Here is a 22,929-nt window from a genome sequence, read left to right as displayed (position 1 = left end):
GTTCTGCAGGAGACCTGACAAGACAGTTAGAGCAGCCTTTCCAGCTCCCTGATCTAGAAAGAAGGAAAGAGCACTTGAGCACATGTAACTCCCATTTCAGCACAGGTTATGTATCTCTCTGTGTGTCAAAATCCCCTTAAACTCTAGATTTGTTCCTGTCAAAGGGATAGCACTATTTTAAGGAGAGTGATATGACTCTCATCCTCAGCTCACAAGATCCGGGACTCTGTTTTGGTCACAACGGGTAGAAAGATAACATGCACATTTCATGTTGTATACAGAAGCCATCCCACTGAACACACACATAAAAGGGCTGAAGGCTTAGAGTCACTGCTACTCTCTTATCACCATACACTGCTGAAAGCTGAATTTTCATTTGTCCTGTTACCATAAAACCTACCAGAAGCAGCAGGAGGAAGCAATGGATGGACCCCATGAGCATCTTGGGCATTAAACAGGATAAATACCTCCTTTCATTAGAGCCTTTACACAGCTCCACTGATCCAGCAGGTTCCTCAGCACAGGGGTGAATTTCACCTGAAGAGACTGAAGACTTCAATATGACAGCAACACTACAGCCAAAAATCCTGCTCTAAATGCAATGGGTGACTGGAGCTGGAAAGCTTTTGTATATTTGCTAATCAGCATCTTCTTTTTAGAGGCAGAAAGTACAAAAGAATCTCTGCAAATAATTAAACACCCTAATTCTGGATTATCTCTGATTAATGAAGAGGAAGGCACAGTATCTCAGGAGCCCTGGAAAGCTAGGCTGCGATTATGTCATAATTGATCCCTATTGTTTCCAGCTGAAGTTTATCTATCTCATTTTCTTGTGATTGTCTCTACTCAGCTCCTTATAAATTAGATCCAACTATTAGCAACAATCATTATGCTTTTCCTGAAATACAGTCTGAGTAGAGTGGGGCGGGGGAATGCAAAGGAAAGGACTCCTAACTGTAAATTAATTTCATATATATGTATTATTTTAGAAGGTGCTACCACTGCTTTCTTCAATTTCTTCTTTTCTCAGTGTGGGGTGCTGATTTTGGGGACCTTTGAGGCTTATTCTTCAAATTTGCAAGTGGGGTGTTATAATGTTGTTACTTTTGCCCTGCACCATAGGGATCATTGGGGATGTACTGACCGCTTCTAAAGAGGCTGCAAAGGAAATAAAGGAGAGCTGGCCCATTGCAGGGACTCAAATCCTTTGTCCAGTGGTCTGCGTCCCTATAGGGAAATGGTTCATGCTCTGCAAACTGGTAAAAGCTCAGAAGTCTTTAGTAGTAATAGGAAGAAATGGAAGCCAAAACTTCTCAGCTCTCTCCAGTCTGTTCCAAAAACCGCCTTAGCATATGGAAATTACTTTTCCTCTCCCTGAGTCAGTTTGCTTGTAGCTAAGAGTGTTAGCAATGCTTTCCCCCACTCTAGTGGTGCGTGTGCCCCTTCAGAGAGTTGATCATTTCTGTACTTTAGTACATATTCATAAATGCACCTTTCTGCCCTAAACCATTATGTAAGAGTCTAGAAAGCGTGAGGCTTATCACAAGGCAAGGCAGATCAGAGAAGCGCTGCCTACATTCCTCTAATGCCCAGAGGAAGCCAACTGTACAGGCATTCGGTCTGCAGCTCATGCTGTAACATTAACTGTGAAAGAATAAGGTTCAGACTTCAGTGGTGGCCAAGATGGCAATCATCACATGCAGAGCACTCCCATCCCTACTTCTTCATCAGAAGCTATCTCATACTTTGTCAGACTAAAGCTGCTTAGGGACAAGATGAGCTCTGAGCAGTCTGTAGTGGAGCTCTACCAGATGGTGGTAGGATATAGGTATCCTGTGTGTTGGAGATGGCTAAATCCCTTCTGTAAAGCTGGCCTATGGCTGCTTGTAATAAATACGTGCTGCTTTCTGATAGCTGTTTTACACAATTCTTTGCTATTTCTCATAACACGAGAGGGAGGGGCATTCAGTAAAATATCCAGGCAGCACATCTAATAGAAAGAAAAGGAAATGCATTTTCACACAATAAAATATAAAATTGTGCAACTCTGGTGTGGGAAGTTGTGGAGGCCGAAAGATAAATGTAATCAACAGGTACTTGCTAAGTTCATGCAGGGTGGATCCATCATTCCCCTGAATCAAAAGGTAGTTGCTAGGTTCGTGCAGGGTGGCTCCATCATTCCCCTTAATAAAAAGGTAGTTGCTAGGTTCATGCAGGGTGGGTCCATTATTCCCCTTTGCATGCATTGTGGGACTTCTGAGTGCAGCTTTGCCTCAGGAGGTCCATGGGCTGTTGATGTCTGGATGTTGGGAAGGAATGACCAGGAACACATTTGTTTGTTATACTTTCTCCATTAGCTTCATTACTGAACAGTTCTCCAGGAAGGACACTCAGCTAGATGGGGTTTTCTTGGTATCCATACAACCTTTCTTATGCTCTTCTTTTTCAGGGTGTGCATTTGTGAAATATTCTTCACATGCAGAGGCCCAAGCAGCCATCAATGCCTTGCATGGCAGCCAGACAATGCCGGTGAGTAGCTCTGTGATATAGGGAAGACTACCCAGCGGATCGGTCCAGCCTTTGCTGCCCTGTGGCCTATCTGAGGAGGGGGGATGGTTTATCTCTTCTCTGCAACTCATCTTCCAGGAAAGATGAATAACAGCCCAGGCATGCAGGGCCTTGGATGCGTTTAGGTAGTCACTGGAAAGGCCAAGATGACGTTGTCGTTTCACTCACAGCCTCAAAGGGTGCTGTGTCCTGTCAACAGCTGTTTTGATGACCTGAAAAAAAGACATATGGTTTGCAGGTGCCAAGAACGTTGGGTCAAGCTCACCACGGATGTAACCTTTTAAGCCTCAGTGGGTTGAATCAAGCAGAAACTTGCATCCAAGGGCTTGTTTTCCCTCCCAAAAGAGTCACTACCTCTGGGTGAACAGTAAAGGACTTTTTGTCAGTATTCAGCAGAGAGCAGTGCACACACATTATGGCATTAGAATTTAGAGACAAACCACACAGCGGTAGGTACATCGCACAGCCCCTCTGCTATGGCAGAAGTGCCTACCTAGGCATAAGCGTGGCATAAATTCCAGCTTTTGAAAGAGTCAAAGCAGCTACTGAATCTTCCAGGGAACCTTTGAGGGATCATTCCACTTTGAGTAATAACTAGTAAGATGTGGTTTCCAGCCTGATAGTTCAGGGAAGTAGGAAGAAAATGGAAATGCATTTTCTCTGCAAAAGGGTACTTGTACACCATCGCACAGACCAACAGCAATGTAAGGCATTCTAGTGTCAGTAAGAAAAGACAATCTGATCCGGTATGTTTTAGTGTATTATCAATAGCGTATTATTTTTATTACTAATTATTCAGTGTAAGTAATGAAAGGCTAAGAAGCATGCTGACAACTTGGAAAATACGCAGGAAAGCTCAATAAAAAATATTTAGGATTGCAAAATCTCCTTTTCAGTGAGAGTCTCAGTTCTCAATTTATGAATTTATCCAAATAAATTTAACATGTGACTGGCAGATTGTCTCTACATCTTTGCAGGGAGGAAAAAGGAAAGGTCTTTACAGGGGGAGGGGAAGGTTTCTGTTTGTAGCAAATTAGCAAGATCTTGTTTTTCTGAAAGTAGACAAAAAAAACCCCAAAAAAACAGTGAGTGTTGAAAACAACCTCCTTAAAGGTTCTTAATTTTTTTGAAGTATTACAGTCAAGGCTGGGAATCTCTCCCTAAAAGATTCAATGAGATGTTTGGCTTGATGCTGACATCCCATAGTGAAATACTATGGCCTATCTCAAGCCAGATGTCCAAAGAGGTACTTTCAATGACTTTCTTTGAATCTTTGACCCAGAGTGATAGCGCCTATAAGTTGACACTGGCAATTGCAGTTCCACGGTGTATGGTACTACAAAGAAGTGTAATAAAAAGTCAGTGCTGGTCCCAAAAAAGCATACAAGCTCAGGTAATGACAGAGAGGAAAGGAAGACCAGGGAGAAAAAACAAACCCAAGGGGTATTAAAGATTTCATCTAGTCCACAATAACCTTACCCTTCTCCTGCCATTATCCACCTTGTTTTCAATACTCTTCAGAAGAAAAAATACCCATCTCTTGACTACTTTGGAGTAGATTTCTATTCCATCCTGCTGAAGTCAACTGAACTCAGGATGTGCAAGTCAATGGAGAATTTGTCCATTTCATCAGTCAGTTGCTTATGGAGCCATTTTTCCTGTTGACTTATGTGATTCAAATACCTTTTATAGAAATGTTCTTGAATAACCAAATCTAGGCATCTGAAAAAGCATCACAATTTGACTTTTATTATACATACATCTCAAAATCACAGTCAAGTTTCCATGGTTTGGCAAGTTTCCATGAATCAGCCAAACCTCAGTAACTGTCTGTGCGCATACTCTTAGTTTACAGAAAATGTAAGGAAAAAAATGTTTAGTTTAATCCTCTTCATTGTAAGCTTAGTTATGTTGCATTGCCTTGTATCTCCCATGAGCTGACAGCAGGAACACAGGCAGACACCATGGCTCAGCTGACAAGTTGGGACCTGTTGAGCGACTATCACTTGATCAAGACAATGTGCACACGCTGCTTTCCTCCCACAGGGCCTCAAAATGCTTTAGACGCATTGAAAGAGATGGGCCAAATCCTGCAAATGATCTCTTTTCCCATTTTCTTTTATGGAGCTTCAGAGTGCTCAGCTTCTTTCAGGGTTTGGATGTTCACAGAGAAATGCAGCCACCTCGTGGTGAGATGGCGATGTAGCCCTCGTCCTTGGAAAGGAGGGGTGCATTGCTGCCATCTTCTTTCAGGCTCCCTCCCATTTCTCTCACCATTAGGACTAGCCTCATTTGTCCGGCTGCGATGCCAGCTCAGAGTTGTTCCTGTGGTTCAGCCAATTTAAACGTCTCTTGCCTTGTCCTCGTGTACTACCAACGGGGCATCCATCATCATTCTTGTCAGGTCTCGAGCCGTTCATTCCTGCGGCAGACTCCTGTTTCTCCACAGCTGTCAGGATTATTGCTCTACTGTGACTTCCTGTTCACACAACATATGTTGCCTAATAGTTTCAAAAGGCAACTTTCTTTTATGAAAGTTTCTTCTTTTTTTTTTCTATTCTTTATTTTAACCTTTCCTTGGACAGGTGCCGTACTATCATCTATCACAAACCCACTTCTCCATGTGAGGCGCTTGTTTCTCCTAGGAGTCCACCTCCACTGCAGACCAAGCAGGTCTGAAAGTTCTAAATTTTCACACAAAGCAATTGCTTTGAGTAATAACTTACCCAAAATCTCTTACTTCTAAGGAGGCTGAAAGTTCCTCCTGTACCGAGCTACCAAGAGTACCTTTTTCGGTCCTTTTAAATCATATTCCCTATAAGCTCTTGGATAACATTTTACTTGACCTTCCTGTCCTCCTCTAGGGGGGGAGGGGGAGGAGGTCAACATTTTCATGTACTCTTGCTTGTATTTTTGATATATTTAGGACAATTATAGGCCCTTTACCCTCAGCTTTGGTGACTCTGTCCTCTCCTGTCTCTTCCCTACCCGTATGAAGGCATAAGCAGGTCTCTTTGCTTGGTTCTCTTCCCTTCTCCTCCAAGCCTTGTCCCTAGTAGTCTTATCCACCAACACATATTCAGCTACTGTTTCTATAGTGACAACTTGGCGATCTAACTTCTCTTCTCCAGGACTGACTCCTGTCCAAACTAAAATCTTGGCCTATTTTTCCAACATTTCCTGGTGGATGTCTAGCTGTCAGATCAAGCTCAATATGTATAAACAGAGCTCTTAAACTTTTCCTCCCAAAGCCTGTCTCCCCTCTCCTCCGCCTCCATTCTCAATCACTGTGGACAACATTATCATCCTACCTGTCAGTCATGCTCCTACCTAGGCATCATCTTCAGCTCAGTTTTCTCTTTTTCTCCATGTCTTCACATCCGGGTGACAGCCAAATTTGAAAAGTCTTTCTGTGCAACACATCTAAGATATGGCCTTGTCCATCCACCCACACAGAATAAAGTCTCCTCCACGCTCTCATCACTTCATACCTAAATCACAGCAGCCTTCATCCTACGCAGACAGAACACAGGGTCAAAACTACACTACTGTGGCATCCCTTTAGCTGCCTCACCCACCAGGGCACCTCAGAATTTCTTCCTATGAATTTTGGAGGGGGTAAAATGGTACTATCACATCCTTTTTGCATATAGGGAAATAGTGTGAGAAAGTGTGTTTGATTCATTTGATTTAGCTTTAACAGTCTAAAAGTTTGTAATCTATTGTAAACATCTTTAGGATTCTTCCACAGACAAAGGAGAAAGAAAGACACTTCTAGAGAGCTATGCATTCTTCATATATATCTATGTCAGGATGGGATGAATCACCTTCTGGGCATGCCTGTCTCTTTCATTAATTGTAATGGAAATCTCAGTAACTGCAATAGACTGAATGCCTGAGGTGGGACTTGCCTCACTTAACTTGAGACGTCTCAAAGTTTAGGAACTATGTCTCCACTTGTCATCTAAATGGTTATCATCTAAGTTTCTATTATAAGCAAGAGAGAGAAATAGATACCTCTGGAGGTATTTTGTTTTCCAAAAATAGTTTCTGAAACTTCTTAAGGGGACCCAAATAGAAGTGTGCTTTTTAGCTAATTCTAGGTATTGTGTTCAATTGTACTCACCTTCACTGTGAGGATGACTTAGCACTGCCACAGGTTGCCCAGAGAGGTTGTGGAGTCTCCTTTGCTGGAGATATTCAAAACCCGCCTGGACGCGATCCTGGGCAATGTGCTCTAGATGACCCTGCTTGAGAAAGGCGGGGTTGGACTAGATGATCTCCAGAGGTCCCTTCCAACCTCGACCGTTCTGTGATTCTGTGATTCCTATGGCCTGTAAGATTCAAAACAGTGTTTAGTTACCTGAAGTACAACTTAGAAAGACAGAGGACCCTTACTGCTCTAAAAACAAAACTAAAGCAAAAAAATGCTTGCTTCATGTCTGAGAATTTAGAATTGCCTTTGCTCCCCGGTGATACACCCTTGCCACCCTGAGGTCCTTCTGCTGCACATGCAACTACCACAACACTCTTGCCCAAGCTAAAGATCTGGGGTAAGTGCCAGCTGACATTAGCCACCTGAAAGTCAGATATTTAAGCTATTCATTTAGCCTCCCTTCAAATGCTGATTCACCGCATTGGACATTTACTTTAAGGTTGTCTGATCACCCTCAGTGGCATCCGCTTCCCCCCACTGACCACAGAAGGAGCAGACACAAACAGCTTGGAGCTGACCCGGCTTCGCATCTAACACAAAGGGAGCTGCACCCCATTCTGGGTGTCTGCTGCCCAAATAAAACTATTCAAGATCCAGAAACTAGTCAAGCCAGCATCTGAAACCGCTGACACACCTCATCTAGTAGGGGTACTGTGAACATACCCTACACCAATCGTCAGCCCAATGTTCATTCCGTATGTCTTTTTATTAATGAACATTAAGACCATTAAGACCCCTAGAATCCTGTAATCTAACCCATTATGTAGGCCAAGATAGGCCAAGTAATCCTTTGTATTGTTCCAGAAATCTCTACATCAGCTTGGTTAAACTACAGCATTTCTTCTGCATCAGTGCAATAACATCCCAAGTGTATCTATGCCTGGCTGAAATTTTTCCTTTAAAATTACTTTTCTGATGGAATCTTTTGGTTTTGTGAAAAGAAAGGAAAATATGAGATTTGGATACAAGTACTGAACAGATGTCTGCTGTTCAGAGAAAAAGGAAACTTAGTTAAACGTCGAAAAAAAAAAAGTTACTGCAACCCCAAACTTTGTTATCTTGCGGGCTCCCATTTAAGCAAATTCAGCAGGAAATATCACATTTTCTGAGCAGCTCTTATCAACCCAAATGACAAAACAACTTCATAACACTGCTCAGTAGCTATTTGTATCAGAAAGCTATCATGAAATTTTTTTCTCAGACCAGCTGGTTCTTTTTAATGTGTATATACCTTATTGTTGTTATTGAACAAAATATGAACAACGCAACATCACAAACAATGTTGAGTCTCACTATCTACCCACCAGTGCCAGTCATGGCACTGAAATTCCCAGGCAAACATGATTGATGGTTAGACAAAGAGATTCTCTTCTTGCTGTATACAATGTGCAAGCTACTCTTTCATGCTATAAGAGATTTTTGTTATTCATTAAACTAAGGGAATCTTTTACCTATTTAGTTCGCCAAAAGAGAATGACTTCATGTAAGATTATGAAAAATCACTCCTGAGAAGCAAGTGTCATTATCCTTATCTTATGTGCAGCGTCCCCCTTTCAAACTCGTGACAAATGGGACACCAACTTGGATCTTTCTGGCTCTGGGTGTTCAGGCCCCCCCATCAAGCAAATCAGCCGTGGCTTACATTTATGACTGCTATTACTGCTGTGTGTTCCTACAGTGCAGTTAAGACTTTGCAAAGCACTGCAAAGTCAACTGCAGACACAACCATTATGGAAAGTGGTCGAGCAGCTGTTCTCACCCCCTGTCAACACAGCAGAGGAATATTTAGGTGAATTAGGGATGGAAGGGAAAGCAGTGAGAGTCGGCAGAAGGAGCACTGAGCAGGTGGAGGAAAGAAGGAAAATAGGCCTTTGTGGGCTTGATGAAGTTGTAGCCCAGGCGCCTCGCTTGCAGAGCGGTGGGGAAGCAGCTTTTATTATGTGTGCGTGCTGGCACCAAAGTGCTGAGTCGGCAGAAACTCTCTGGTAGGAGCGGTGTGGAGGCTTCGGTGAGTGGGGGGCCACAATGCCGTAGATCAGCTGAGGTATTTTTAACAATTATTTTGATATAAACAGCGCTGAACTTGAGGAGCTCCATGTAAATGGGAAGCAGTGGGGCTTGTAATTAGATTTGTGTACACTTTCATAAATTGCTGGGAAACATCAAAGCCGTGATAGAAGGCTGTGGTGCACTTTATTTCCTTCTTCTGTTCTTCTGTTAATTGAATGGTTGATGTGTGGATAGGAAGTGTTGGCTTCACGGAGTACTATTTACAGACCCGCTGACAGCTGCACTGTGAAAATTAACAGGAACAGAGCAGCCTCTGTCACAGCTCTTCCCATGAGGGACTTGCTTCAAATTGGATCATTCCTTTCATAGGAGAAACTTTCCTCCTCTCTCTTCCTTTCTACACACAAATACACGCACATACACACACACACACATAGAGATCCAGCTGCACCCCTCGTCTGTCTTTGGGCTTATGGCAGCCTTTGTCACTTGGGAGGAGGGTCTGTCATTTCCGCAAATTTGAGAGAGTTCAGCTCTAGTTCAAAACCTGAGGCATATTACACTACCAACAAGGTACATCTTCAGGAAGTCAACCAAATTAGTCAGTTGAGAAAATCTGGGAGCTGGGTGTGTGGAGCCACCGCTTCACGTTTCTAGGTCTCACCTCAACAGAAAGAAGCTTAACTTCACCCTGTTAGAAATTCTAGTTGATTTCCTCTCAGTAACAACTCCTTGGTGATTTCTACCAACTATTATTGGTGGAAAAATGCTTGTTGTTGGCCTTACATGGAATTGGTTTGTGCCAAGCACCAAATAAAGCTCTTACAGGAAAGTTCTCACACTCATAGCTTACTGACTCAGGCCAGGGTTTACCTGGCTGAATTACATCAAAGTTTATCTCAAAGTATAAAACTTTGGAAGGCCAAACTTGAAGCCATCAGTCCACTACCTCACTTCCCAGGGGTGTCTTCAAAATATCCAGGTAACATAAACAGAACCTTAGACAATCCCATAAACAAATAGATAACAATTAACAGATCGTCATTCAGAGTATCAATTAACCAGCAAATCTACACTCATTTATATTTCAGCAGGGCCTTGAGTCCTCAGTTAATAAAACCCCCTTGTGCCAGCTAGCAGCCAGATAGAGAGTCACAGACCCTCTCAGGCTATCAGGTTAAGTAAAAAATCGAGAAGTTATTAGCTGTATTTTACATGAATGCAGAAAGATAAAGAAGGGATTTTCAAAGCTAATTCCCAACAGAAGTCAATGAGAGTCTAGCCTCTAAGTGTCCTCCATGTCTCACAGCTGAATCTACCCTAAAGTTGCTTGCCAAAGGTCACAGTCTGTTGCAGAGTGGGGTGATGGGAACATGAGTCCATCTTCCCAAATTCATACAGAAGGATGAGGCCTAACTTTATACTGTTGATGTTGGAGGAGCTGATGAAAAAAAGTGGAGATGCTGACTGAGATACATTTTTTCTCTTTACTATTGATATCCTGCTCTGTAAAGAATACACACTCCATGCAATGTATTTATGTAACAGACTACCTTGCTTAACTCAAGGACAGATACGACACACCCATTCCTTCTATTTAAAATATTAATGCTTTAAGATACCATTCATAACTCACCAGCAGTATGTCCAGCCCTCCTTACCGTAATGAATGATTTTTTTTCTGAATATGCCACCTAAACACCATTTATAAAGTGATCTGTTGTCCTTTGGAATCAAAGAAACAATGGACATATAATACCTGGACATTAATTTACAGACACTTCTTCCATCGAAATCCAGTGGCTCCTGATAGTTCAGGCTCAATTGTGCTCTGGGCACCAGCATCTGGCCGGAAATAGACTGGCTTTCATGGACTTTTTCACCACTGCCACCACGATGGCTGATTTTGTGTCCTTTGGGCCAGTGGTGCCCTGGTATTACCATAATTTCCCTTAATTCCTTCAATATAAAATAAAATCATAGGACCAGGTTCCCTCCCTTTCCCCCTGTTCCATAAATGAACTAATAAATCACATGTTTCTAGGTCCCAGAATAGAAAGCCAGGCAGCCCAGCTGCCTGACAGGGGGAATGAATCATACCGGTGCTGAAGATGGCCTTTTGAGGCTGGAGCAATCATCAGAGCTGCTTTTCTTCTCTGGTCACATCTCTGTAGCCATGCAGGCATCTGGCAGGACAGCTAAGAGGCCTGTGGGATGTGACAGGCTTCACTCGCCACCTTCTCTGTGCTTTCTTGCTCTTTCTTCCCTCCAAACTTATTTTGCACCACTGAATTCATTACTTCCAAATGGGATAAGAGTGATAGCTGCTGGTAAGCCTCTCAGGCTCGCTGTAGACAAAAGGAGCTAATTGGCACCATAATGTCCATTTATGGGTCCAAAGCTGGACCCATAGTTTCCCATATGGAAACTAAATCAACATCCATGGAGGTGGGGGGGGCGGGGGGCAGGGGGAAGTGGGAGCAAAGGCAAGAGAAGGGCAGTAGCATAGCCAAGCATTATCAAAACGCCAGCACCAACAGTAGCCCCATGAGGCTTGTTGTGCTCAACATCTGTCTCATTTGGATGAAATGAGGACCTAGTGAGGCTAATTAACAAGCTCTGGCCTTATAGGTTGCCCAGAGAGGTTATGGAGTTTCCTTCGCTGGAGATATTCAAAACCCACCTGGACGCGATCCTGGGAAACGTGCTCTAGATGACCCTGCTTGAGAAGGGCAGGGTTGGACTAGATGATCTCCAGAGGTCCCTTCCAACCTCAACCGTTCTGTAATTCTGTGACTCTTCTGGGAGATCAGAGCCATTTATAAACCCCCAGTCCTGGAGATGTAAAATGTTCCCTGCCCAGCAGGGGTATTTCCAGCCTTCTGGAGGGAATTCCACAGGGCGACATTGAGTCCTTCAATGCTCTTCCCATCAGGAGAGAGGAATTAAGATATCATTGTTACCATTTTATCACTCTACTTGCTTTGAGGGGGTTTCTTCTTCCCCCCTTCTTCTCTCTTTTGCTCCAAACCTCATTTAAATCGGTGGGACTATTGCTTTGATTTAAGTGGGCTGTGGATCAACATTAAATCACTTTGGATGCTTCTACTTGTTAAAATAAATTTTCTACTTGCTTTAGTCCTTCCCAGCCCTGCTCAGGCATGTAATCTAGAATGGTAACAGATTCTTGTAAGTGAGGCAGAAACACCTTAGTAATGGCCAGACTGCCACCCCTTTCCAAAACACAACTAGTGTTAAATGATTCAGTAGATATTACCCCAACAGGTTATTCAAATATCAAAATTAATTTTTATAGGGCAGAGATGTGTTTGGATTGAAACAATAACTTCAGATGAGATCATGAATCAAAAGTACACACAAATTCACGATTGTGAAGCATCCCATCAGACACCAGTGACTTTGCCTCTGTTTATTCCTGGCAAGTACAATCAGGTAGGGGAACCCGCTTCATTTCCTGTCCTAAAGGTCTGTGTGATACTCACAGGGAACAGTGGTTGCCAAATCTCAGCCACCAGCAAGGATGCGTTTCAGTCTCACTAAAGTGGAAGCCAATGAGACTACATTCTTCAGCATAAATCAACTTCTTGTTCCACTGAAGCCAGCAGAGCTACTCTGACTTTACACCAGCTCATCTCATAGCTTCAGGTGACCACCAGCACTCCATGCTTCTTTGTCACCATCCTAAAAACAGGGCCAATACCTTCCCGTAAGAGGAGTGTCATGTTTAATTAATGATTCAGTTTTAATTAATGATTCAAATTAATGATTCATCTTCACTTTAAATATGCTGCGAAAATGCAAGTACTTACTCTCTCAGTCAGGCACAGCATCCTTTAAGCTGTGATAATCCAAAGTGATATGGCATGACAGTGATCTGGGATGCCCAGTGTTTGGAACTCAGTGACATCGCAACGTTCTTCTGACAACGCCACATGCACGCTTGAAATGTATCTCCCCAGTTTTCCAGCCCTTCCCCGACTTCAATTTCTTTCCAAATCATCTTAGGCTTTTCATCTCATCCTGAGCTGCCAAAGAACAGCAGAGTTCATGTGAGCAGAGTCCTGAAGCATCAGCAGCTACATACCTGGTTGTGATGCTGCCCTGCTGTGACAATAGACAATTCACTTTACGGCCCTGGGGTTATTCCACTTCTCTTATTTTCAGCCTTGCTTCTTTAGATCAGAGGAGAGGTATTATCTCTTCTGAGCTGTGATCACGCAGATACTAGCCATCACCAAGCTCTGTTCTGCAGCTTCTAAACACTTTCTCAACAGTAATAACAATTTTTAAAGATTATAACCATTCGCATTTTTGTTGCAAATTTTCAAGGAAACTGTGTTTTTAATGAAACCAGAAATGAATATATGTTGTCCTTCAGAATCTGTAACTCTTAGTTACTTACAAAAATTTTCTTTTAAATTCTGGATTTTAAGCTTTTCTTGGAAAAAAAAAGTATTAGTTATTGCTTTCATGTTTTTGAACAGTGGAAAAGAGCTTTCAATCTACTGAAATAACAATACTTACCACTTTATAATGCATTAAGGAAAGTGAATGATTCTGCAAGGACTTTTATCACCCATAGACTGAGCTAAAAAATGCAGACTTGCTAGAGGAACTTGGCTTTGAAGTTTAGGTTGTTTGGATATCTGGCTTTGATTTGAGGGGGATACTAATACCTGGGCTATATATCGAGTTCTTTTTAATGAGAATTGGGTACAGTGTCACCTGGAGTCAATGATTCTGTTGCCCTGAGGAAAGCAATAACTTTAGCTGAGAGAGACACCTGCTAAGTAGTGTATGGGCAAGTAAAACCTAAATCAAGCTTCCACTCCAAATAAATTACAGCTCTGGAGACCTGTGAAGGGAAGTACCTGCAGCAGCTCTCTCTACTTACACATTGCATGAAGAATCTCCTCTACCGAGGGAGAAGATTATCAAAGGGTCTGTCACTCCAGCCCTGGATGAATGCCTCCTTTCCCTGCTCTGTCTCTGTCACTCTCGTCTCAAGTGTGTCTAAGCCAGCTCTCAGGACTGTACAGCTGCAATCGTTCCTTGTGACTGCTGTCCTACTCATCTTTCAGATGAGACGTGAAGTTGAAGCCCTGAGCACAGAAAAACATAACATATTTCACAAGAGGGGAGGAATGTTAGTCTTGGTCTTCTGGCCATCTTCCAGTATGGGTAATTACATTCCTACCTAGCTAAAATTCCCTCTGCTCTACAGTTTTAATTGGATAGTAGCTTATTTTTCATTTGTTTAAAATCCTAGGTTAGGGTCAAGCCCCCACAGGGTAATTCAGCAGCCCTCTTCTCAGTAAAGCTACACAGGCTTTTCTAACAAAATCTGGTTCTGCTTTCAAACTTGGGAGGCGTCGTATAAGGTGCCCAGATCTGATGGAGCTGAAAACAAAGAAATCCCCCTTTAGCTTTCAGCGCCTAATAGCAAGGATTCTTGTGCAGAAATACCACCCTGCATGGCTTGTTGAAGATCAGCATCCACTTGGCTCTGCTTTTCACTTGCAAAGAGGGTGCCAAGGCCACAATTTCAAACAAGAGCAACCCTCTTCACCTGGTGACACTGAGGCAGGTAGTCTGATTCCCAAATGGGAAGTATTCCGTGGCGCCTGTTCATTTAGGTGTCTCAGCTGGTGTGCAGGGCTGGTATTTTGAAAGGTCCTTAGTGGGATCTGCACATTCAAATTTCCTCTACTCTTTAAATGATAGGATAATTTAGGTTGTAAGGGATCTCAGGAGATCATTTGGCCCAACCCCTCATTCAGAGTGGGTCTACCTTTTACATTACATCAAGAGCCTTGGTCACTGGAGCAAGCATTTGCAAATTTAACAAGCATTTTTAAAGTAGTTTTGGCCCAGAACTTTTAACTGGCTCCACTTCAGCTAACCAGCAGATAGAAGTCCACCCGTAGGAGAGAGACCGTCCCCCCTTGCAAGAAGGTACTTAAATATATGCTTGCCTCCAATGGAACATTCATTAAGTTTGAAGTTAAACATGAGCTTAAGAACTATGGTGAATTAGGCCCAAACTCACCAGATTTTCAAGAAAAAGATGTCTAAGCATTTGTAGAGCTAGGTAACCTACTGAGTGAGAAGTGACTTATGGGGCTGACAGGATAAGAAAATTTAGGCATATATTCTTCAAGGAAACAATTCACAAGTCTTTTCCTTTGAATATTGTTCTAGGGAGTAGCAGGTTTCCCTAATGCTCTGCAGTATTATTTGGTCTTCTCTAAAGCTTATGCTCTAATTTGTGTATACACTCCATTGAGAAGGCTGTAACTAATGGAAAACAATCCCAACAACCAGGCAAAAGATTTGTTTTCCTTTGCCTTTAAATGAAATATCAATGGATGGATATTTTATTTTTAGTTGAATATGAAATTTCACAAGCGCCCTGTCAAGCTCCGTTTTCAAGAATGACTTAATTTCACATGTCAAGACAGGCTGGGAAATTAGTTTTTTCCCACAGAGGACTCTGATTAGGGATTACAAAGTGAATGTGGTGCGGGGTGATTTTTCCTCCATCTTTTTCCTCACCGCACCAGCCTAGAGAACATCTGACTCTGCTGACTAAGAGGAGCAATTCATTACCATGCACGGGAGGGGGACAGAAAGCAAGATAGTCATATTAAGTAGACCTGCTGGCCCAAGAGAGAATGGAGAAAGCATAATAATATTTAGCCCTTATATTATTCTTTTCATCAGGACATATCAAAGCACTTGAAAAAGGAGGGAAAGGAGATAAATGCCAATTCCAAGCAGCCTATTGTAGAAGCACTAGTAGGAATGCTTAGTTTCATAACAGTCTCTTTTAACTGTGGATCTGCAAGGTGGGAAAAAAAACAGGTCTTTCCCATAGTGAAATGCAGAATTTACACACAGATCTCAAAGTACATTTCAAATACTGAAGACTTAACCATTGTAACCCTCTTAGGGGTTGGGGTAATATGAGGTCTGGCCCAATAGCCAGAGAGAACAAGGGGGAGCTTGTGTATTGCTAATAAATGACTGTGCGGATCAGGCCTATTGCCTTTGTCAGCAGACAAAGGCTGATTTACGTCGTGATTTAACTGCTTGGAGAAAGCAATAAATAGTTTAGATGAAGAGCTCTGGGATTTGTATCCCATTGAAAATCTGGCCCATTCCATGGTCTTTCTAATGTCATCCAGTGGATTAGTGGGAGCCATTGGAGCACAGAATAATCTCGTAAATGTAGATATACAGCATTGTTTGGCTCCTCTGCTAAGGCTTCTGAATGGAGTGATCTGGCAGATTTTGCTGCCTGATTTGCTTCAGGCCATGTGAAAGGACTAGATGCAAGGAACCATTTCCAGAGAATATCCATCCCAAGGTTAGTCTTCATATTCAGGAAAGATGCAGCACCTCTATTGGCTACACATCTATTAACTGCTTACACACACATCTCTTTGCAAAGCACTCTAAAAAAAAAAAAAAAAAAACCCTCCCTTTTCTCCTCTTCTTTGTTGTGCATGCTCTAACTTGCTTCTATTTGCCAGTGGTCTTTCTGCCCTGTGTATATGAAGTGATGTTCAAAGAGCCCCAAAGTCCTGCTGTGACAGGCAACCCAGAAAAACATCTCAGAAGAGGCAGTCTGAGATCCCATTGGGTCAAACAGCTGCTGCGCAGTCACTACGACTCACATCAGGCGGGAAGAACACTCCAAGGGCAAGAACTTCACATGGAGGCTACCCATCTTTTCATGATGCCGTTTACAATAATAGCTTGATTTTCCAAAATGCATGGCATCAGCCAGTTCCTGAGGCAGATCTCTGACCCCAAGACTTTCAGGGCAGATAGGGGTAGAAAGAAGACATCAGCTTATTTACACTTCCCTGTCCTGCTAACCAGTGCAGGTCACATCTTCAAAACCCACTTGCTGAGATGAGCACTCATTCACCTTATTCAGCTTCACAATCCTCCAGGCTGCATTCTGCCCACTACACTGCAGCATCCATTCTGCAGATTACAACAGCAGCTCTGAACCACCTAATTTGCTGTGGACCAGTGCCTCCCTCCAATACCGCTGCAAATAGGTTTAAATCATTAGATCCAGGTTACCAAACAGTCTCTTGGATCAGGGTTAATTAAATGAATGTTGAAATCTAATTAAGGACTGGTCCAGGTGATAATTAGCAGGAAATGTATGCATTAAAATATTCATTTGTCGATGAGCTGCAATTAAGAGTGTGATTTGGGGAAGGATCAATAACTACATCATGTGATTAAAAAAAAATGAAAAGTTGACTAGCCTTAAGCAGAAATTCAGGGGAATTTTGGTTGATTTTTTTTTTCCTTTTACCCCCCCTGCTTTCTATTTTGCTCTCATAATAACTTCTGGAGACTGCTCTCCACCCTTGAATGAGGCATTCATCTCTCCCTCCCTTTGTTTTTCTAAGTCATTTGTTTCAGCCCCTTGTTCTTCACCACATTGTTCAAGTGGGTTATAGATTTATTAGAGAGAGAGTAACAGGTCAAAAAGAAAGATTCCTTGCCAATGAAAATCACCTCCTCCCAGAACATGCTGCTAATCCAGGGAACATCGCTCATTGTATGGCCTTAGATTGTTTTCTTAGCAAGTTAATTCCTCAACTCTTTATTCATAACTGAGGATTTGGAGAAGTTATTGAATATGCATAGCTTGTACTTATATATATGTATGTGTATTGTTATGGTTTACTACATTATTCCAAACTTGTAGCAGAGCAACTCTGCTTTCACTGAGACTGTTTTTTTTCCTGTTATAGGTACATAGGTGTGTGTGTAAGCAAGTTAATTATACTCCCCCTGTGCAATCCCAGACAATCCCACCTCTGCTGGAAAAATGAGGGCCCCACAACAACCCAGCTCCTCTGGCACAGAATTAGTGTTCCTCTATTGCCACCACGAGAGGCTGAGTTGGCGATTTCCCAGCTGACTGTTTTTCCATCAGTGAATACCCGTATGTCAAAAGGGAAGCGTACTGTGGGAACGTGATGATTTCAGCTACTCTTTGTCAGTCTCCTGACAGTTCACCTGCCCATCTCCCCAGACTCAGTGGCAGCCCAGCTCCCCAGGCAACTGTCTCCCTGCTGGCGGGGCTGCTGCCTCATCCCCCTTCCCTGTGCGCCCCTCATCCCCTGGGGACAACATGCTGTAGGGAATCAAACAACCCATGAAGTTAGGAAATCCTTGGAGCCAGCCAGAAAAATATCATTGCCTTCCTAAGCAGATCTATTTCTTTCAGTCTTTGGCTCCTATCAGAAATTTCAGAATTGCAGTTTCTGACCTTTCATCTCGTTTTGGGGAGAAGAGGGATTTCTCTCTTTCCTAAAACCTCTATATTTTTCACAGACTTATGCAGCCAGCTCTGATGATCATCTGTAGATCTGCACCAGTGTTGACTGGAGACAGAACCCCAACATTGTAGAACTTGCCTGGAAACTGTAGCATTAAATGTGGGATCTTTTGCAGTAGCTTCTTTATTTCCTAATACTTGTAGAGAGAAAACTCAAGTCCAAAAGGTTCTGCTTTGGCTCCCCTAATTTAACTGTTCTATGAAGACACTAATTGGTGATGAAACATATGCCCTGCACAGCCTACTGAATTCTATTTCCAAGGCTGGGCAGTGCTATTGCACTGGATGTGAGAGTAACAAGATACAAGAGGATAACTTTCCACTGCTGTGTGAAAGGGTGAACCAGCACAGAGGATCTGGCATGCACAGAGCGAACACATTCCGTGAAAATAAATCAGTTCATAAATCGTTCCACATACATCCAGCAAAAGCTTATACTCGTTGATGCACTGAGTCTAGATCTTTGTCCTCTGGGCTTGGAGGTTGAAAGGATGAGGTGACTTCTTTTGCAGAGAGAATATTAATGATAGCCTGGAAGTTTGAATTTCGGAGAAAATTAAGAATTAGGCTTCTGGCCCTATTCATTCAACCTGAGAAATCGTATTCTTCCTTCCTGATGCTCTCAGCCTCTTGTAAACGTCCATTCAAAAAGCCTGAGAATTTGCCTAGGAAAAGCAGTGTCAGCTGGATCCTAGACTAGCAAATCTGTGTCAGGTGTGTGGGTTGCATGAGTGAATAGGTACGTGGCTAATCCCTTGTATCTCTCCTTTTATTTCTTGTTCTGCAGGGAGCCTCTTCGAGCCTGGTGGTGAAGTTTGCAGATACAGACAAGGAGCGTACAATGAGACGCATGCAGCAAATGGCAGGACAGATGGGCATGTTCAACCCCATGGCCATCCAGTTTGGAGCATATGGCGCCTATGCACAGGCAGTAAGTATAGACACACGTTCTTTGCATGTTCGTGGGGACAGGGTTAGCACCTAGAACACAAAAGCACACCTGAGCAGAAGAAGAACTGACAAAAACGGAGGAGGAACCAGCGATTCCTTCTTTAAGTTAGTTCCACGGTAGGAGCAAACTGAGCCATGCTTTCTGGTGTAGGTTGAGGCATCTGTCAAACAATAGCTGGAGGTGCAATAGCTGTTTCTAGTAGTAGCCAAACCATGACTGAGTGTGTATCCATGCAGGACACTTCTCATAGGATTTAAGCCGTTGCTGTCAAATCCAGACACTACTAGCCTATGAGGATTTGGGAAACATAGTCTCTGAATTCACATCACCCTAGTTCTCTGTTCTGTATCAGCGCCATCCAGCCCTTGTGCAGGTGCCCAGCTTCTGGCCCTCCTTTGCGACCAGGCCACACAGGTTGAGCTGAATAGGGGTGATGGCTCCCTGCTCTATTTGGCCAGGCCCAAACTTTCCCAGGCATGATTTTGGGTGCTTTTGGAGTGGTCACAGAATAAAATGGCAGTCAATAACACGAGCACTTTTAGGTTCATTAAGGCATGCTAGATGATATTAAAATGGACAGGCAGAAATACGCATACACACAGCCCTGGCTTCCCAAAACTGTACGATTTAAGCACACTGGGAAAACGCATCAGTGAAATAAGGCAGTGTTACAATGTCTATCCCTAGATATACACCTTACACACCTAACCTGGACCCCTGGACAACCTGTGAATGTATAGGGAGCTAAGCTCCTGACATAGCCCTGAAATGGGTGCCTCTAGCATGTGCATATACCAAGCATATAAATACTCCTTCCTGCCTGAATCAGAGAGAGATGGAATGACTTGCCTTAGGTAATACAGGACTTAGTCAGGAATCACACTCCAGCACATCTATACCCCCTCTAGCACTTTGTCTGCAAGGCCCTGCTTTCTTCCCTATTTCCTTCTCCTATGTTGGCACTCTTCATCCCAGCCACGTGTTCTTTTTTTTAAAGTTGGGGCTGAGAAATGTCTCTCCTTCACCAAAAGTCATCTGCATAACTAAGTCACTGGTACAATCCAGCCAGCTGCTTGCACAGGCCTTGTGGAGTTCCAGGGATGCACTGCAGGAGCTCCAGAAGTTGCCCCTCTCCTCCTAGCTGTACTCTCTAGTGCTGTTCTGGACTTTTTTTCTTCCAGCCCCATCAGACAAATTCCATTTTTCCTTCCATTTTGCCCTGCTCATTTTTATTCCCAGTTAATGAGAGAGAAGCCCTCCTCTGCCTCTTCCTTGTTCCCCTGCTCCCCTCCTCACACGACAGAAGAACTGTTTCCTCCCCAGCTTGGCCATGTTTTACTGCCCTTCTGACTAGGGAAGGCTGCAGCATCAGCAAGGGGAAAAGAGACATAACCGAGCTCACATCAATGGCCAGTGGCCTGGCAGAGGACTGCAACATCTGTGCCCCCATGTACCAGGGGAATAAACAGGAGGATAACCCATGAGCAGCTAGAGGTGAACATCTGCGGAGGTTGCCAGGCAGAAGATATGGCTGTAGCATTATTATTAGACAGCTGTTGAGGTGGTAAAGGTGCCGGCTGTCCTAATGCTCTGGACCAAAAACTCCTCTCAGCTACGTTATTTTTAATCTAGAGTAATTATTCTAATTGCCAAGATAAAGGAGTCAGCCTAGGTTTATACTGGTATAAAAGAGAATGAACTCTAACCTTTTCCTTTTAACCACAAAAGTTTCCTTCATCAATTTCTCCCCACATAATACTGGACATCTTGATGGTAGATGCTTGAGTGAGTATTTATCTCTGAAGAAAGAGTAAGAACAGTTCTTGGGTCTGCTTCTGCTCCACTTGAATGCAGTGAATATTTTTCCTATTGATTTCTGTGAAAGCAGAATTGGACCCATCCTCTTTTTTTTTCTGGTAAATATGCTAATAAGGAGGAAATAATAAGTTTTAGATCTTGACCCACTGGATATGACAAGCTAGTGACACCAATTACCCTGGGGACTTCAGAGCTGTCTAAATGATGGGATCACATTTCTGTGTGGCGCCTGTACACCCAGAGTGTGCTCAGATCCTGTCTCTCAATCAGCCTCACTATCTGTGTCTCTCCCTATCTGCTTCATCTCAGAGTCTCACACAAAAGGAAAGGAGGGGAGCGCAGAGACTGTGTAATGTTCCCTCCGTCCCGATTAATCCACCTCGGATTGCCAGCTCTTAGATACCAGGGTGATTGGCACCTCATAAATGCCAGCAGGAGATGGAGAGATTGATAGAGGGAGTAGGAATGGGAGGGGCAGTTTTATTCAGCCCGAACTTGCAGTTGACGTTTAAGAGCTAAGGCAAGTCGAGAGGAGGGAAGGTGAAACAGTGAAAATGCAAGAGCACGATAGCGATGATAGCTGAGGCCACTGCCACCAGCAACTCATGTCACCTTAGGTGAATCATTTGACCCCAGCCTCATTTCCCCCCCTACAAATGAAGATGATGACTGTTATTTTCCAGTCTCCTTAGGGACATGGTTGTCTCTTGTGCTGTCTCTCCTTGGTGTTTCACACGTGGGCCTGATGGCAACACAAATTTAAGAACTATGTCAGTGCTTAGTAGTGAGGCCAGAACTAGCATGAAATGTTGGGCTCTCCGGTCTGTGTTCATCAGTTGTCCTCCCAGCTCTCCCATTGCAGTCCAAGCTTGACTGATGTCTCCGCAGAAGAATCTCCAGCAGTCCCATGAGAGCTGGTTAATCATGAGTTTCTAGCGGCCTGTCCCCACAGAGGAGGCTGCCACAGCCCCCCAGGCAGTGGGTGCATGCCCAATCCCCGCTCATGTGCACATCACTGGGTCTGGACTAGCTCCCCACAAAGAGGTTTTCATGCATCAAGGTGGCCAGTGCATCAGAAACCCACATAGTGCAGCCGCTTAAGAGATCAGAGGGCAGCTGTGGATTCACCACTCAAGTCTCTTCAGCCATATGAAAGCAGCACCACTGGAGAGAGACTAGGAGCGTCTCAGTCCATCAGTGTTTGACTGGCAGTCGTTAGTGTTGCTATCAGGACTGATCTGGGTCCTAGCTCGCCTGTAAATTGCTTCCTCTGCAGCTCAACAAATGGCCAGGCCACGGTTCACTCACCGCTGCTGCTCACTACCTCAGTTTAACCAACCTTAACCTTGACAGCAGCGATGGCCTAGCAGAGGCTAAGCGGCTAGTCCTCAGGTTAAGTAACCATATGGCAGCGGAAGCAAAAATATCAGGAAGCAAAGTGTTTTCTCCTCCGCACCCGGTTTTTGCCTTCCCTCCTCATGTGCCACCTGCAAACAAACAAGAAAATGCTTGGCATTGACCGTATGTGCTGGTTCGGTGATACAGAAAGTCACATCAGACCATCCTCGCTTCTTTTGTACAAAACCCAAGGCAACGCAACTCCCATGGCTCCACAAAGCTCATTACAGAGGCCTCTGTACTCTTCTGTTTCAATCTGTTTGTTTATTTGTGTTCAATAATATTTTCCCACACTCATTTAGCGTCTCCTTTTATGGGGAAATTATTTATTTTAGTTCACACATGTATAGGGCACCAGCCAATTTTGTGGTCAGGTTGCTGTGAATCCACATCAACTGGGTATCGGTAGCTGTTTCCACAGACTAAGTTAAGGGCAGCTTGAGCCAGAGGTTTGAACCTAGCCTATGGAGAAAGAGGCTGATGCTCAGTGGCAAAGCGGCTTGTTTGACCCTGATAAGGATTGAGGTGGCCGAGTCTGAAATCATGAGCAAAAAAACTCAAACCAGAGTATGA

General features: G+C 43.5%; 1 protein-coding gene across 10 annotated transcripts in view; it reads left to right on the top strand.

Moving 5' to 3' along the window:
• Nucleotides 1–22,929, top strand: part of LOC138060911 (CUGBP Elav-like family member 4) — a 721,412-nt gene that overhangs the window by 613,371 nt on the left and 85,112 nt on the right. For all 10 annotated transcript variants that reach the window (XR_011137894.1, XM_068928238.1, XM_068928240.1 and 7 more), the window contains exons 5-6: nt 2,450–2,529; nt 18,976–19,119. Coding sequence is in view for 9 of the 10 variants with exons in the window: in XM_068928238.1 (XP_068784339.1) it covers nt 2,450–2,529; nt 18,976–19,119 (224 nt within the window). In the remaining variant the exon portion in view is untranslated. The remainder of the gene's footprint in view (nt 1–2,449; nt 2,530–18,975; nt 19,120–22,929) is intronic.

Source organism: Struthio camelus, chromosome Z (assembly GCF_040807025.1).
Source record: "Struthio camelus isolate bStrCam1 chromosome Z, bStrCam1.hap1, whole genome shotgun sequence".
NCBI classification, from domain to species: Eukaryota; Metazoa; Chordata; class Aves; order Struthioniformes; family Struthionidae; genus Struthio; species Struthio camelus.
This window is presented reverse-complemented; position numbering and strand designations above follow the sequence as displayed.